The sequence below is a fragment of the Phasianus colchicus genome, chromosome 8 (assembly GCF_987193195.1).
Source record: "Phasianus colchicus chromosome 8, bPhaCol1.hap1.1, whole genome shotgun sequence".
In the NCBI taxonomy this organism is placed as follows: domain Eukaryota; kingdom Metazoa; phylum Chordata; class Aves; order Galliformes; family Phasianidae; genus Phasianus; species Phasianus colchicus.
The window spans coordinates 24107900-24124289 of NC_143443.1; the positions used below are offsets into that span (position 1 = coordinate 24107900).

General features: G+C 49.8%; 3 protein-coding genes across 4 annotated transcripts; all 3 read right to left on the minus strand.

Moving 5' to 3' along the window:
* Positions 1-4577, minus strand: CALHM2 (calcium homeostasis modulator family member 2). Of its 2 annotated transcripts, none has more exons than XM_031597546.2 (3): positions 4121-4577; positions 1796-2749; positions 1-1717 (listed from the first exon to the last, which is right to left on the minus strand). In XM_031597546.2, exons 2-3 carry the CDS (start codon positions 2336-2338, stop codon positions 1301-1303), a joined length of 960 nt encoding a protein of 319 aa, XP_031453406.1. In that variant the 5' UTR covers positions 2339-2749; positions 4121-4577; the 3' UTR covers positions 1-1300. The 2 variants fall into 2 exon arrangements, with proteins under 2 accessions (XP_031453406.1, XP_031453405.1); XM_031597545.2 differs by lacking the exon at positions 4121-4577 and adding an exon at positions 3689-3993.
* A 1969-nt stretch (positions 4578-6546) lies between these two features.
* On the minus strand, positions 6547-10211 carry CALHM1 (calcium homeostasis modulator 1). The gene is made up of 2 exons (XM_031597269.2): positions 8535-10211; positions 6547-7708 (listed from the first exon to the last, which is right to left on the minus strand). Exons 1-2 carry the CDS (start codon positions 9081-9083, stop codon positions 7229-7231), a joined length of 1029 nt encoding a protein of 342 aa, XP_031453129.1. The 5' UTR covers positions 9084-10211; the 3' UTR covers positions 6547-7228.
* A 2771-nt stretch (positions 10212-12982) lies between these two features.
* Positions 12983-16095, minus strand: CALHM3 (calcium homeostasis modulator 3). Its single transcript, XM_031597268.2, has 3 exons — positions 15078-16095; positions 14384-14639; positions 12983-13600 (listed from the first exon to the last, which is right to left on the minus strand). The coding sequence occupies exons 1-3, from the start codon at positions 15362-15364 to the stop codon at positions 13148-13150; spliced, it is 996 nt and encodes a 331-aa protein (XP_031453128.2). The 5' UTR covers positions 15365-16095; the 3' UTR covers positions 12983-13147.
* Positions 16096-16390: the final 295 nt, after the last annotated feature.

The following is a 16390-nucleotide window of genomic DNA, read 5'->3' on the forward strand; positions in this document are numbered from 1 at the left end:
TCTCAGGCAGAAAGGGGCACAGTGCCAAAACAGTCAGCACAGTGTCAGCAATTGCAGTAGTATAATACCTCTCTGGCCTTGCTCTCTCAGTACTGCTGAGTCCCTAAAACAGACAGTTTGCTGCAGGGACTGTTTAAAGCAGTGGTAAGAATTTAGTTCAGTGGTGGAGGAGTAGAGAGGGTTGCTCCCCTCATCCCATTCCCACAGTCTCTTTTGCTGCAGTAACAATAGAGCAGATGAGTGCATGTAACATGGTCTTTTGGCTGGCAAGTTTCTTGCCCCCTTTCTCTGGAAGAAATATGCTCCGTTAATACAGTAAAGTATGATTATAAGTATATATAGTGTGTGTGTGTGTATAACATAATTATATGTATGTAATTCTTGCTAGGGTTTTGTTCCAACCTGTCAACCAAAACAAGCAGGACTCTCATCCAATGGTGGATGAGCAATGCAATGAGCTGCACACGGTGCTGTGGTTCACTGTGGGTGCTATGCTCCCTTTGAGCCTCCACTGTGCCACCTCCCCTGAAAGCTATTCTGCTGATGGTGTCACCTTCCAGGTTTATATTCTCATGGCTGCGACCATTTGGGCTCATTAGAGGTTGCCAGACGCTTCTATAAGAACAAAAGGAGTTTAGTGTCCTACCCAAATTTCAACTTGGTAATTACAGAGTGTCCTTCTGAATGCCTACAATATTGGTGATTCCTCCTGCCTTAGTCTCTCAGTTATTTGGTGTGCTGATGTAGTACTGACCTACTCCTTCCCAGATGCTATTGTATCCTTGTTGCTACAGGAATGTGCTCACTGCTTTTCTTTCCCTCTGAAGTCTGTAAAGTTCTTCAGGATCTGTCAGTGTAACAGGCACTGCAGAACTGCATAAGAAAATGCTGGTGTTGATAAAAGTGTGGGTGTGTAGGATGGCTGGGACTAGCCCTGCCACAGGGGATACAGGTGGGACTGCAAGAGTCAGAGCTAAAAATGTTCCCAGCTCTTCCTCCCTGAGGTTTCTGATGGTGCTTAAGACAGCAGGGCTCACCAGCAGCCTGGAGGTAAGGTGTGCATCTGCTTTGCTCCCCTTATCCCTCTGGGAGCACCAGCAAGATGGTTGTCTCCAAGGGAGGGGTTCCCCAGCTCAGTGCATTGCTTATCAGCCTCTACCTTGAGGCTGTTGATTCCTTTTTACCTGCTGAGAGTAGTAATCCTGCTGACAGGAATATTCCCAGCGAATCCATGAGCTGCACACCAATACTGATAGGCCTGCCAGGCAGACTGGGGAACTGCTTCCAACACCTGTCTGTCTTAGGAAGCCAAAAAGAGCATTTCATGGCCCTCTGGGGTTGGCCCATTCCCTTCCACCCCTTTTGCCCATTTGTGGAGCCGGCTATAGAGGGGAAAGCCCTTGTTCTCCCGGTAGATGTAGACACCCGTGATGGCGTTCCACTGGGGGCTTGGCTGGACGCCCTCCACTGGGAACTCCTGCACCAGCTCCTTCTCCTCCTTATCAAGTGCCACAAATCCAAAGAATTGCTTCACATTCTTTGCTGCCAGGATCCTGGAGTGCACTTCAGCCGTGCGGCGGAAAAGCTTGTCCTCGTTGGAGCGGTACTGGGCCCAGTAGGCCTCCTGCCGGTAGCTCAGCGGTGAGCAGCAGTGCTTCAGGCACTTGGTGAGGAAAACCAGGACGGCAACGATCCCAATGAGCAGCCAGCCAAAGAGCTGAGAGAGAGAGTTTGTATTAGGACATGTCAAGATGATCTTACCCGCTCCATGCAGCTCTCTTCCCAACATGCCTACCTGGGATTCATATCTCAGCCTCCGTGTCACCTCATCCCTGAACTTGGTGAGGTTTGCTGGCACGTCTTTGCAGGGGAATCTCGCCAGCACCTCAGCCCCAAACTCAGATGGGAACTTGTCCAGGGTGGATGGCCTGACAAACTCGCTGAGGGCACAGATGTAAGCCTCCCCACGCAGCAAGGAGATGACCGACCAGGTGACGGGTGCCACAGCTGCCCGGCCCATGATAGAACCGAAGAGGAGGAAGGTGGCGGCAGTGGAGAAGTTCTTGGTGCCACGCTTGTGGCACTCAGCCACTACGTTCCAGGTGTGGTTGTTCAAGATGACGCCGATGAGGAATAGTGCCAGGGCTGGGACACCGATGGCAGCCAGCCCGTAGATGTAGTTGCGGGCTGGGGAGCAGGGGCAATGGAAGGCAACAACTGAGAAGAGCTCCTCGCTGCCCACTGTGCCCAGCGCAACCAGGCCATTAAAGATCATCACATCTTTGCTCTTGAAGAACAAGGAGAGGAAGCGGAAGTTTTCAGCGATAAGAGCAGCCATCTTATCCTGGAGATGGGGGATGAGAGGAGGTGCCTACTGCAGTGGGGGGCTGTGTTGGGACACGACAGTAAGGAGTGAAATGGCCTTGGGATGACTGAAATGAAAGGGAGCACAACACCTTCACTGCAGTCACTGAGAGCTGGTGATCCAGCCTCTGGAGCTGCCTGCTCCTACCAGGGATACTTCAGAATGGATTGAGGATGGATGCAGCTTAAGTGATGGGGGAAACTTCAGACTCCTCAGTTTTCCACTAAACTGTCCAAGAGCATTTCTGTAGCAAAGATTACCGAGAGGACGATCATTTCTACCATTCTCATTAGCACATTCATAGTCTTTTGTTTGGCTTTAGTCACATCCCACAGAAGTGATGACCACTGGTGTTGCCGCTGGACACTTATTGATCTCCCAGGCCTGTAATGAAGGAGGACGCTGTGTTACTGGGGAAACTGGACCGGAGCAGTGGAGCATGGATGCGTCCCCAGCTCTGCCAATGACTCACACTCTAGCCCTCTCTCCTTAGGCCTGATGAGTTAATATTTAGTAAAAGCCCGAAGTATGCCAGGGAGACAGCAGGAAATGAGTCCCATGGGTGCTGTAAGTTTGCCTGGCAGGTTTGGGTACAGGGAGATGCTTTGTGGGAGGATCAGGTTGGAGAAGCATGAATGGGAAAGTAGCAGCTAGTGGCTGAGGACCTACTGGAGGATGGTGTCCTGCTGTTCTGCATGTGCCTTCCCTTTTACTGCACATAGTGGCAGTTGGCCTCATGCTAATGCAGTCCTGTTCTTCCATCGGGGGTCTCTGCAACTAGGCAAGGGGCTACTGGTGCCAGCAAGAGATATTACTTTCTTAGAAAGCAAAACTTATCGTGATCCAGTGTACAAACACTGAATATTGATAGAGCTGGGCCTGAAATTACATAGGAGTTCTTGCTAGGATGGGATGTGGTAGGATGATTCCCACAGTTGCCTTGCTGTTCCCTTTACAAGTGTTGCTTAGCTGATTTCTTTGTTTCCTTTGCATCTGCTCTGCACCCCTGTGTGGTTTAATTTCAGGAAGCTTCAAGTCTGACAAAGCCTGCAGGCTTCGGGGTTTGCTGAAGGCAGGAAGGACCTGGGCAGCCAACTAACAGTCCCTGGTGGTTTGTGCAGTGCTGGCAGCATGTATGCATATTGTTGTACAGAAGTTCTGGGGGAGACCTGACCCCCCAGCACAACTGTCCTAAAATCCACGGTGAGATATCCTTGTGCCAGCCCCAGCTACAAGGAAAAGGCTATGCGGGCATTTGTGCAGGTGAGAGAAAGGTGCCGTAGTTCACCCTGCTCTAACAGAAGCACCCAGTGCCTTTAATACCTTTCTGCATCTTCCCAGGTTTTCATATACAAAACTCCCTCCTTAAAGCCAAAACCCACAGCCACGTGACAGCAGCTCCGGCCTGCAGTTCTGGCTGCTGTGCTTTGTGATGCAAGCAAGAACACTAAACCTCCAAACTTGCCCTCGTGTGTGGTGTTCAAATCCCTGTTATTAGAGCAAGCTGATAAGCAAAGCTTTGCAACCTCTCTTCCAGATTCTGGCACCAAGTAAATCAAAAAGAAGAGGAGCTGGCAGAGAGCATGCTGTGTTGGCAGAGGGGTTACCCTCGCTCTGCTGCTGGGTTATGATGGGAGAGATGGGTGGGTAGGGTGGGAGGGGAAAAGATGCTTTCCGCAAAAGATTTTTTAGCAGGCAGAGTTAGTCTTTCCCTGAGACATCTCTGAAAGCAAGTGAAAAAACGCCGTCACTTACTTGGAAAGCTGTTGAAATCCTTCTGGAGCTTTCTCTTGCTGTTTTCGCTTGGGCTCCAGGAGTGGGGCTCTCCCAGCAGCAAGGGGATGAGCAGCAGGGAGGGTCCGGCTGAGGCCAGGTGGGTGGGCAAAGCAAAAGTGGGTAAAGCAGTATTCAAGTTCGGCAGCTTCCTTTGCAGTGTGCCCTGGGCTGTCAGCTTTTGGGAGGAGGGAGGAGGCTGTTCTTGGGGCCTGTGCCTGGGTGGGGCGATGAGCAGGCGCGTGGCTTCTGCTGGGTACAAGACTGAGGTTGTGCCTTTAAAAAAAAAAAAAAAAAAGAAAGGAAGGAAAAGCCGAGAATGAGTCAGTGGAAAAAGCACGTTGGTATGTTTCAGATCTGCGATGCAGCTGTGCAGAGGCTGGCTGTGGAGAGGATGGGATTTGCCTGCAGGACGGGAGCAATGGATGCCTGGATAGAATGCGAGGGGGAAATTCTGGAGCCCCCAGTCTGGTCTGGATGTGACCCCCATTCTCCCCAGGGGATGCTGGTGGGACCAAGGTTGGAACACATGGGAATGAGGATGGGACCCGAGCATAGCAGGTTAGGGCAGTGTGTGAGAAGCCCTTTCCTGGTCTCAGGCGAAGGGGCGGGAACTGCTGTTTTTGTGCCTGAGAGCTGGCTGAGCCTGTGGGGAATGATGCCAGTCTGGCTGGGTTTTCGAGAGGAGCAGGAACCTGTCACCATGAACTCTGTCAGGTTTTGCTTCTTGCCTTTGGGATGGATCCACTCTTGTGGATCGAGCAGAGGGGTGTAATGGCTGCTATGCAGTGCTGTGGTTTGTGTGAGACAAGCCATGTGTTTGGGGCTGAGTGCAGCCCATGAACTGGAGATCGCAGCACGTTCCTGTCTGTCTCTGCCTTTTTGCTTTCCACTTCCTCTGTAGACTGATGCCTTGCTTTCTCCTCTGCTCCCTGTCCCTTGGCTCCAGTACCAGCCTGTCACAGAGACCAGAGGCTCCGTCCCTTTTTCCCAGCCTCTTTGTCACGGTGTCCCCAGGGTTCAACTCAGTGCTCTCAGGATGATCTCTTCAGCACAGGCAAACCTTCAAGTAACGCCCACATTCTCCTCTGCCCAGAGCAAACCTGCACTAAGTCAATGTCTGTGGTCCAGCTGAGATCTTTGTCTTGAGTACTTCTTACTCCCCAGCCTGGCTTTGGCTCTAGCCTTACCCCATCTCTTTGTGCTGGCCCTGGTTTCTGCAGCAGTGCAGTGCTGGAGAGCACTGTGTGTGTGGCAGTCCCGGACCTCCACTAAGAGCCCCACTGCCAAACATGCTCTGTGCCAGGACCGCAGCCTGTAGGAGCCACGCTGCATCCCCCAGTGAGGGGTGTGCTCCCACCAGTGATGAGACACGTCCCCAAAATCCAGAAAAGCTGCTGGGACGAATTGCCAGCACAGGGAGATCACCCTGCCTGCTCTGCAGGGACTGCCAAAATTGCTGCATGGAGCACAGCTTTGATCTCAAAATCTAAACTGAAACTCCAAAAGCTTTTCTTTGCAAATGCACGTAGGTTCCTTGGTATGTGGATGGAGCCGGCTGGCCCTGCGAGCTGATCGCAGCTGTGGTGGGACTTGGGGTACAGCTTTCTGGGTGAGCCATGAACAGTGCTGAGCTGCAAATAATGGGAGTGGAAACCGCCTTTATCTTTTAATCTCCTTTGCTTGTAAATCAGGTTTTGTGCCTATTAATTTCTGGGCAGGTGCTTTAATTACAGTTCGGGGTGTGAAGATTAATGATAAATCTGTGTCATGCTCCTTTCTCCTGGGAGTCAGCCACACTCAGCCTTTGACTATGGGCTGGTTCATGCTACAGAGCAAAACAAAGAATTTCATTGTCATTTTGTCCTTTGTTCTTCTCTCCCCACAGCCTCTATGGAGTTAGACACCGGTAATTACAGTTTATGTTCACAACAGTCACTTCAGTTACCAGTGAGCCATAATGGGTCAGTTTAAACAAGAATGCAGTAGGAGAAATTTCAAGGGGATGAGCATTTAGAAAGGGATGCAGTGGGGGTAAAATTTGTGTTTCTAAAAGCTTTTTTTCTCCTGTGTGCTGCTAATGCAAAAGGAGTGAATGGAGAGATTTCCATTGCTGCCTCGAGGCCCTGGGTTCCGTCATCCTTGAGCTGTATGGAAATCAGTGCCCGCCTGCTGTTGCAAAAGGTTGGTGCTGCACCCTGCAGCCATGTGGCTTCCCCAACTGTTCCTCCGTGTGGCTGGCCCAGTGCCAGTCCCACATGCTGCCCCAGCTCCTTGTCCCTGCACTGAAATAAAGAAACCCCAATGGTTTTATAAACAGCCTTTATGACTCTTGTGCATCGAGCCTGAACGGTAAGCCTGAAGTATTTATTTGGAGCTGGCTACTCAGACAAACACTTGGGCTGATGTATAACGTTCATCTTCATGCCAGAGAGGAATCCAGGTGAAGCTGCAAGAATGGAGCATCCTGCAGAAAGTTCTTGGCAGGAGGGTCAGCCTGGCCCCCACCTCTCCTGGTCCAGGCAGCCTGTTTCAGGAGTTTCCCCTTGAGCCGTACCCATGACACCAACCATACTGCTCCCCTCACAATGTAGGATATACCCCTTCACTGGTTTATTTTTTGCATCGCCTTTATTTTAAATCTTTTCATGGCCTGGAAACTGCATGTGTGTGTAGGGGTCAGTGCACGGGGGGCTGATGGGGAGACAGGCAGCCCAGCTTGCAATGCTGCCCAAATGCACAGCACTCCTTGGTGTTGCAGGGAGCTCTTCCCGCTCCAGCTCTGTCACAGGCCATGAAGTGCATGTGATGAAAGAAAGGAAGTTTTGTACATATACGTCAGCAACTGCTTCCACACAAACCTGTGGCATGGTGCCACGGGATGCACAACGTGCCCCAGCATCCCCACGGCTCATCTGTCACATCGAGGCCTTGGCCAGCTGCCTTGTTCAACCCAGAGCTCATTGTCTGCATTACGCAGGCTGTAGGGCTGCATATGGGGAGCAGACGGGGTCACCTGGGTGCCAGTGCTGCCCTTTGGGTGCTTGTCACCCCACAGTCCTTCTCCCAAAAGCGTGGCTCTGCTTCTGCTCACACCCCGCTGTAATAGGCCACAGCTTCCCGCCGGGGAGCAGAGGGCTGTGTGGGGGGTTGTGCGGGGGGCAGCCATTCCCCAGCCCAGCCATTGCTGCTGAGGGGTGCAGCTGGGTGGAGGTGCAGCGGGGGCTTGCACCTGTGCCAGCTTTTCAGGGCCGTGTTCATGGTGCCCCAGTCGGTGATGCCTAAAAGTTTCTCTGAAGCTTCCCCAGCATCTGTAGGGGCTTTTCTGGGTGGGTGGCAGTGAGTTGCCACCAGGTCTTTGCTCATGCTCTGGAAGAACTGCTGGATGCAGACCTTGGCAAAGCTCTTGGCGTGCTCTGCACAGGTCTCATCAAAAAGCTTGCGCTCGATGTCAATGTAGTGGGACCAATACCTGCTCTTAAGGAAGACAGCTTGGGTGAAGCAGGGTCGGAGAGATCTGACCAAGAATGCCAGCGTGGTCATCAGCAGCACGAAGCACCAGCCCAGGGCCTGTGGGGGTGAGCAGGGGATACTAGATTCATCATGAGCAGACCATAATAACCCCTTTTTCCCAAGCTTCATTTCTCTTCTAAAAATAGGAATGATTCCTATCTGTCCTAAGGAATGCAGGGAGAGCAGCTTTAAAACAGAATACAAGTGATGAGAGAGTATTGGACCATCCTGATTCTAGCTGTGGCCAGGAGCAGAGTACTTGAGAAGAATTAAGCACAGGATGAGAAGTTATTGGCACTTTTTCATCTGTGACTACCTGGTGTGGCTAATAAACACAAGCAGCAAAAGCAACTGGCCTAGGTGGTTATCAGCCCATTGCTTACATGAGCTATTACTAGTGTCCAGAGCAGCCACAGGTTAATAGTGGGTTACGTGAGGTGGTGGCAGCCATGGAGTAACAACTACATCTACTCCTTCTGAACTTGCCATAAATGACTCTTGGTATACAGCTCTGCTGTGCATCACCATCCTGGGCTGCTCAGCCTGGCCCAAGTGGGATCAGTGGTCAGGACACAGGTCCTTGCTCCAGAGCCCTGCCCCATGGTCACCTCCTGCAGTCCATGGGAATGCTGTCAGAGTGAAACCTGCCACTGTTGGGATGGAGCAGAGGGGTGCCCGTGGTCAGGGAGCCAACATCTGGATCAGGCTTGGTGGAGAGAATCCAAGAGGCTTCTGTGAAGAGTACAACTTATCTCCCTGCAAAACAGCCCATCTCTCCTCCTGCAGTTTTATTTCAATGAAAAGCCCCCCTCTAAGGAACAGCTAAGGCTGTCAGCGCATAACCCTAAGCCATCAGAGAGGGCACAGCTGTGATGCGCCTTACCTGTGAGATGCAGCGCAGGTACCTGATGGCCACTTCATTGGCAACGAGCTCCTGCCCATCATAGATCTCCTGGCAGGGGATGCGGGCAAGGACCCGCTTCATCTCTCCCTGGGGGAGGCTATGGTGGCTGGCATTGCCCAGGGCCTCCACGGGCAGTGCGGTGCAGAAAGCACACGTGATGCACTTCCCATCCAGCAGTGTCACTGACACCCAGACAGCTGGGGCGATCATGGCCCGCTGCGCCACGGAGCAGAACATGTAGCGCAGAACGGCCGCATCCTTCCCCCGCTGGCCCTGGGGTCGCCTCCACTCCTCAGTCAGCATGGACACGTTGTTGTTCAGCACAAAGCCCAGCAGGAAAAGGATGAGGGGAGGCACCAGGAGGACGCCCAGCCCGTAGGCCAGGTTGTAGCGTGGCAGGCAGGGACAGTTGAAATCAAAGGCTGAGTACAGCTGGGCGCTGGCCAGGGCCATGATCCCACAGATGCCGCTCATGAAGGACTCCTGGTTGGACTGGAGGAACTGGAAGACCATCCGAAACTTGTCCATTTTCCTCCTGAAACAATTCCTCCCCTATAGTGGTCCAAGCTGAGCCTTTGGTTTACTTCATTCTTTCAGACCCTCTCTGCAAAGATGGACATCAGCAAGTCTCTGTACAGTTCAGTAATTCACTTATATGCTCTGACAGCCCCAGTATTTAATGCAGGAAACGCAACTTTTTTTTTTTTTCTTTCCTGTTTATTTTGCTGCTTGCAGAACTTCAAGGTTTGTGTCCTCTCGCTCTTCCTTGTGTCCCTGGGAGCTGGGATGTTTCTCGTTTGCTAAATCTCACTCCATTCTTCTCTATGTCCTCATTTCTGAAGTCTCCCTGTCACTAGTCCTCCTGGCTGCTGGGCACAGGTGCTGCCTTGGCTGTGCTCTGCCCAGAACAATCTGTGCCCTGGCAGGAAGGGGACTTGCTGGTTGAGCTCTGTGAACCTGCTTGCAAATTCAGCAGGGCTGCTGGGTGCCTCCCACACTGGACGGGATGCCCCACCTCTGCTCTGCTAACACATATGGAAAATGGGGCTCCAGAGCTTCCCCCTCAAAATCTGCATCACCCAGAGCTTCGCTTCTACAGAACAAACCAAAAAGAAGTGGATTTTGTAGTTGCTCTCCTACATCTTGACTCCCATCTCACAAAGCAGCTTTGGAGCACCACATTACTCCTTCAAGCTGCCCAAAAGATACAGGAGTATTTGGACTCTAAGTGGCTTTAAACATATTGCTGCAGTGCTGACCACCGGCAAGGCATTCACTCTCTCCAGCCTGTCACTACCTGTGCTACTGACATGAGTGTCAAAGTGGTACCACCACAGAGGTGATCACAAAGCACACTGGTAACACCCAGTGAGTCCTAGCTCTGCCTGCTGCAAAGAGGTTAATTGCATGATCTCATCAAACGGAAAGAGATTTGCCTGCATGAATATAGATGAGGATTATTGTATCTCTAGCTAGAAGAGCCAGCTGGCTTCTCTGCTCACCTGGTGCGTGGCTTTCTGAAGCAGTTTACATCAAAGCTGCCATGAATCAGCCTTGTAAATGCAGAGAACTATTTTTGATCTCCAGGAAAACTTTCGTTAAAGATGAATGAGGAGCCTGAGTCTGTTTGGTGTGTAGCAGCAACAGTTCTCATGGAAGCCAGTGGCAACTCAGTAGGGTTCAAAACAGAGCTCATATATGTTGATCTTGGTCTCTCCACATTTTTGTGGGAGAGAGCCTTTTTTTTTGTGAACTTCCAGCAGGAAACTCGCTCTAACAAATTTTCTGTGCAGAAACACCACGACCCCATCTGCTTGTGCTTTGGAAACCAGGCCTGGCAGAGGTGGTGCATGCCCAAGTCCATCCCAACCTGGGGCCCTGCACCTGGATGCCCAGTCAGACACCATGACAGGGAGTTGCGTAGGGCTCTGTGTGCCCCAGTCAGTACAGGAGATAGAGAGGAAGTACAGGAAGGTGATCACAATTCCCATATCATTGGGAACATTGATGGTGGGATGGGGAAAGCTGTCCTTGCAGTCAGCATCACTGTTTCATAGACTCTTGGTGGGTGAGGGGCCCTGAGGACTTCAGACACGTCTGCACAATAGGTGTTAGGACAGCCCTGAGAAACAAAGAGCTGCTAAAGCTCGTTGGTCACCCTCTCCCTTCCTGCTGTCATATGAGAGCACAGTATCCTAACAGACCTGGCAGAAAGGGACCTCTGGGCATCACCACTATAAGACCAGTTGGAATCCAAATATTCCCCCATCTTTTGGCCAGCTTGAAGGAGCAACCTGGTACTTAAACACTGCTTTGTGAAATAGGAGTAGAGATGCAGGAGTGAAACAGCAAGTCAGGTTTTAACTGAGCCAAACTTCTCAGGAACATATCTGGAACACAGACTACTGTGTGCTTAATCTCCAAAATTTCCACATCTGCATAACAGTCACAGTACTTATGCAGTAAAACAATCCTGTGCTACTAGTGGCCACTGACTCCAGAAGTGGGTACTTTGCATGAGCATAGATGCCTAATTTCCACTTGCAGGTGCCCAGGTATGAAAATCAGATGCAGAGAAATAGAGAGGAAATTGTGCCCGGCTGCAGTAAGTTTATGTGGCTGTGCTGCAGCCAGATCACTGAAAGTTCTGAGCAGCACATTTATTTTTGTTCGTGACTTATCTACTGAACTTCAGCTTGAACTGGTTCCCAATGAGTTTAAACTGATTCAAAATAAGCCTCTATTAAGTGAGAATATGTCTTCCTCAGACTGGTTTCAGCTAAAAATAAAGAGTTCATATCCAACACTCAACAGTCAGGTGCCTAAATCAGCACAACCAACTGGTCAAAATAGGTGATCCTCCTGCTGTGATAAGTGTTGGGGTAGCCTCCCCTTGAGGGGATGGCTGTGTTAGGTCACTTAGTGATTGTTTGGTCAGCTGGTGACTGATCAATAGTTCAATATGTCAATAGCTATTAGATCAGTAGATCGAAGGTCAATGGGTCAAAGGTAACCAGGCCAAAAGTCAATGTGTATTAGGTTAAATGGTCACTAGGTTAAAGATCAATAGCTCAAAGGTCATTCTACCTGCACTGAAGGACTGTTATGATAGATTGAATCCAAAGTTATGAACTAAATGAACATAATCAGCATTGTATATGGATGGTCCATTGACTATGGGAATGTTATGTGTGTATCAAAAAGCAAGATAAATTATGGTAATTAGGATGTGTATAAACTGTGGCACCTGAGCATGATGTAAAAGGTATGGATTAAAGGGTGGATCTTGTCTTGAGTCCCGATTAAAAGCTAAAAAAATCATTGGGTCAAAGGTCAGGGGGTGAAGGGTCAAAGGCCAAGAGGTCACAAAAAGACTGAGTGCCTGAGCACATACAACTACTGTGCCAATGATCCCCCTATCAACCAGAGCTGCCTTGTGACCAGACTGATCCTCCTGTTTCCTCCCAACACAGCTAATAAAGCTATCCCACATCTCCTTCTTTGCATTTTATGTTTTATGGCCACTCTGAGATGGCTTAAAGCCTGAGAGCATGGAAAGCAGCATGCAAAGAAGAGCTGCAGACCTCTGGTCTGAGTGGGGCTAGGAAAATCACTGATTTGACTTGTGTGGAGTGGTGAGTCTGCAGCAAAGCTCATGGTGAGATTTGTGGTGTCATGCCTGGTGATAGTAAACCAGAGCTGAAATTCAAAGTGTGATATTTATTTTGAAGGAAAGCACAGGAATCACTCCCTGGGGCTAAAGAGCATGGGAAGAGCTCTGTGCTTGGGGTGTGCCTGGTGTGTTTCTGTGGCATTTCAAATCTGGCAGAGCTGATTTTTTTAAATCAAAGTCAGAAAAGTTCACAGTGGCATGAAAAGGTGGGGAACAGAGATGAGGACAGGGAGAGCAATGCACCATGGGGTTTGCAGTAAGAATTTTAATGCACCCAAGCAGCAGTGCTGAACAGAAATATCAGTCAAACCCATACCATGACTGAGACTAAACATCTAAAACAGAAGCTAGAAAGAGGTGGATGAGAAAGTAATTGGCATCAGAGGCTCAGAGCTTACATGCTGAAAGTCAGGATGGTTATGCCCAGAGATGTAAGGATGATCCTTTGGGTAGATTGGTTTGTGCTAAAATCTACCAGAAGTGCCTAAAAACCAGGTGTGTCCTGTCCATGGCATGGTGCTGGTACATGCAGAGCCTTCTGAACACAAACCAGCCCAGCCAAAAGGGTTTTGTTACAGCTACAAACTCTTCAAGATGATAAAAGCACAATTCAGAGACCTTGGAAGATAAATATAAGCAACACCGCAGCCTATAAAAAAAAAAAAGTTCCAAACACATGCTTAAATATTTCGATTAGTTATATATATATATATATATATATATATATTGTCATGAATGCTGACTCTGATGATTCTGGAACTCTGAGATTTTGAGAGCTGAGTCCTACTAGTTCTGCTAGGATGTTCTGCTGGGTGCCCCAGAGCTCAGCCTTTGGACCTGGGGTTCTGGAAGAAGAGGTGAGCACTGTGGCCATCCATCTGCTGGACACAGCTGTGTTGACTTCAGGACAACCTCCCCTTCACATGTGGGTGTGCTGGGTGAATTTAGACCTGGCACTGCAGCTACCTGCCCAGGGTGGAGGAGACCTCTCTTGCTCCAGAGGATGTCTGTGGGTTGCCTGGCTTACATCCAAGGGAGGTTTCTCATAGTACCACATTTTCAGAAGTTTGTTCACCTGACTGTGGTCTGTAATGCCCCGGAGAAGACCTTCCTCTCTCTCCTTCTCTCCAGGCAAGTCAAAACTGTGCTGCCTGATTTCTTTCCGCATGCTTTCAAAGAAGTGAAGGATGCATTGGTGAGCAAAGAGCCGGCTGTGCTCACAGCAGGTTTCCTCAAAAATCTTCTGCTCGATGTCGATGTAGTTACTCCAGTGACGTGCCTGGAGGAGGGCAGCCTGGTTGAAGCAAGGTGTGAGCCAGCGGGCAAGGAAAACAGCTATGATGAGGATCAACAAAATGCTCCAGCCAAGGGCCTGGGTGATAAGAAATAAGCAGAGGAACAGGATCAACATAAGCATAAGGACAGACACAAGCTGTTTGCGTGTGCTGCTGAGAAAGGACTTCGTGTGATTGTGCATTGGGACTCCTGTCTTTATCTGTCCCTTAAACCCAGCTCCTGAAACTGCATTTAGGCTGAGAGTGCTGGGAAGGCTGTCACCTCTTCCCAGGGAATACATGACATTTATTTGTGCATCAGCAGTTCAGTAGAATAACTCTTTGCAAGAAGTCTGGAGCATTTGCTTTAAACATGGAAGCCCCTTAGATGAAGGGGATTTGATGCTCTTCTGCTGGGACCCACTTATCTCCACTGAGAGCCAGCTGCTACCTACACAGGCTCTGAGGCCAGGTGTCCCATTCTCACATTGTTCCTGAGCAAACTGCTTTAATCTGTCTCAGCTGTCACTGTCCTTAAAGCAGTGGCTCCTAGCTGCCAAGTTAGAAAACTTCTTTGTTTCTAAGCAGGCAGGATCTTAGCAGGCCCTGATATTCTTCACAACCTGCTTTTTATTGTATGGGTTTAGAATGTGCTAGTTCTTTTAGAAGCAAAATTCTGTTGATAAAAAAAAAATACTTTCCTTCCTTCTTTTTCTCTTCCCAGGTGACTTTGGAGATTGTCACTGAGGGCAGTGGCATTTTGGGGTTAAGACAGCAAAGAGCAGCCCTGCTCCCAGCCAGACCACAGCAAAGTTGTGCTAAATGAAGAGCGGGTGCCCTGAGTGCATCCCAGCCATGGGGCTGAGCTGGCAGCCACCTACCTGGGACCAGCAGCGCAGGTACCTGGACACTGCCCTGCGGGATGTGCTGTTCCTCATCAGCTCATCCTCCTTGCAGGGCACCCTGGTGAGCATCTCCTGTGCCTGAGCCAGGGTGGCATTGGCAAAGCCCACAAACTTCCTGGGATCCACAGAGCTGCTGAAGGCGCAGATCAGGCATTTGCCGTCCAGGAGGGTAACCACGATCCAAACAGCTGGGGCAACCATGGCTCGCTGCATGATGGAGCAGCACATGTACCTGAAGCAAAAGAGAGACAGGAGCTCAGCTTCTGTCTGGGAAATTCCATTTCTTCAAGTCATTCTCCCTGTGCTGAATGTGACCTGAGTTCTGGGCAATGGTTTGTCTGTAACAGGGTGAAGCTGGTTCTCCTTGCCATTTTACTGGTATGTCTGCAATAACAGAGCTGAAGGGAAGGAAATCACAATGCTGTTGATAAAGAATGACCATGATGGTAATGGTACTCTTTTTGCACATACAAGCATATCATCTTGCACATTTAAGCCCTGGTGGAAAACCCACACATGCACTGACCATGTCCAGACCCCACACTCGTGGGGCAAAATGTGGAAATGAGTTTAGGAGAAGTTGACTTACCAGGAGGATGAAAGATACAGAGAGAAGAAAGGATAGACACAGAAGTGGAAGGGAGGACTCTGCTCCTGGTGCAAACCCCACCTGATGACAGCCAGGTCCTTCCTCCTGTGTCCCTGTGGCCGCCTCCACTCCTCCATCATCACCAGAGATTGTCTGTTGAGGATGAGGCCGCAGAGGAAGAGGGCGATGGGGGGCACAAACATGATCCCCAAGCCATATGCCATGTTGTAGTGGGGCAGGCAGGGGCAGCTGAAGTCAAGGCAGGTATAAATCTTTACACTAGCCAGGGCTAACAACCCACAGATCCCATTCATTACAGACTCTGAGTTGGACTGGAAGTACTGGAAGATCATCCGGAAGCGGTCCATTCTGCTCTTTTAGTCAATTCTCCTCCAAGGAAGCTGTTTCCCTTCGTCCCCCTTTCTGCTCCCTTGGGGATGAAGAGAATGGAAGAGGATGCACAGCTTTCAGAGCTCCTTCTTTCACCCCGTGCTATCTTCTAGTATGGCAGTTGGTAGTTTCTGTACCTGATCAGGGGAAAGGAAGCGAGTCCAATTTGCTGATCTTCGCCACTGCTGCCACTGTTTCTTTTTGGTGAAGCAGTCCTCCAGCCCTGGGAGTACAGGGAGGAGGCAGGAAGAGCACGCTTGGCTTTGAGCCCCATTACTACTGAAACAGATTTCCCTAAATGAAAATTGCCTGAAAGGACCAACCCTGCAGTCCGGTGGCTGCGAGAACTGGTGGCTTTCCCAGTCTGGAACGGCACCTTGTGGCAAAAGCTTTGTACTGCAGAGACATTCTTGGCACACTCACATCAATATCTGAGACCTTTGCACTGGGGCAGCTCACATTTCCCATAAATGATGCTGGTGTTGAAGCAGGTGAATGACAAAAGATGTCATCTGGTGTAGGAGAGGGTGTCGTATAGAGAAAATGATTGTGTTTGCTTCTAAAACCTCTGCTTGTGTTGCTGTGTGTTGTGCAGCTCTGCCTGCCAGTGACACTGCTTTAATGCTTGTTGGGGTCCTCATTTAATGGCTCTGTGTTTATGTGCTGGCTGGGATAGGGAAAAGTTTGTGCATGCATTGTAGAATGATTACTTTGGAGAAATTATTTTGCCTTTCCAGCTCTCCTGAGCAAAAATATAGAAAAGGCTGAATATTTCCTTACAGCTAAAAAAAAAAAAAAAAACCCAACAACAAAATAACAACCAACCAACCAAAAAAAAAAAAACCACAGCAGTATAAAAGGAGTAGCAAGCATCCTCTGGGTGCTGGAAGATGCAAGGGAGTCTTACTTCTTCAGTCTCCTGGCCTGGGTGTTAGAAGTCCATAAAGAATGTCTGGTGGAAATTATTGTGCAGTGCTGTGCTCTGTGGTCCTGCCAGTAACTCC

What these genes read in the sequence shown, in the direction of transcription:
- CALHM2 (XM_031597546.2), bottom strand. Translation starts at nt 2,338, where the DNA reads ATGGCTGCTCTTATCGCTGAAAACTTCCGCTTCCTCTCCTTGTTCTTC. An exon ending in GGCTGAGATATGAATCCCAG is followed by an intron (nt 1,718 to 1,795) that starts GTAGGCATGTTG and finishes TCTCTCTCTCAG; the next exon opens with CTCTTTGGCTGGCTGCTCAT.
- CALHM1 (XM_031597269.2), bottom strand. Translation starts at nt 9,083, where the DNA reads ATGGACAAGTTTCGGATGGTCTTCCAGTTCCTCCAGTCCAACCAGGAG. An exon ending in ACCTGCGCTGCATCTCACAG is followed by an intron (nt 7,709 to 8,534) that starts GTAAGGCGCATC and finishes TCACCCCCACAG; the next exon opens with GCCCTGGGCTGGTGCTTCGT.
- CALHM3 (XM_031597268.2), bottom strand. Translation starts at nt 15,364, where the DNA reads ATGGACCGCTTCCGGATGATCTTCCAGTACTTCCAGTCCAACTCAGAG. An exon ending in AAGGACCTGGCTGTCATCAG is followed by an intron (nt 14,640 to 15,077) that starts GTGGGGTTTGCA and finishes CTTTTGCTTCAG; the next exon opens with GTACATGTGCTGCTCCATCA. An exon ending in ACCTGCGCTGCTGGTCCCAG is followed by an intron (nt 13,601 to 14,383) that starts GTAGGTGGCTGC and finishes CTTATCACCCAG; the next exon opens with GCCCTTGGCTGGAGCATTTT.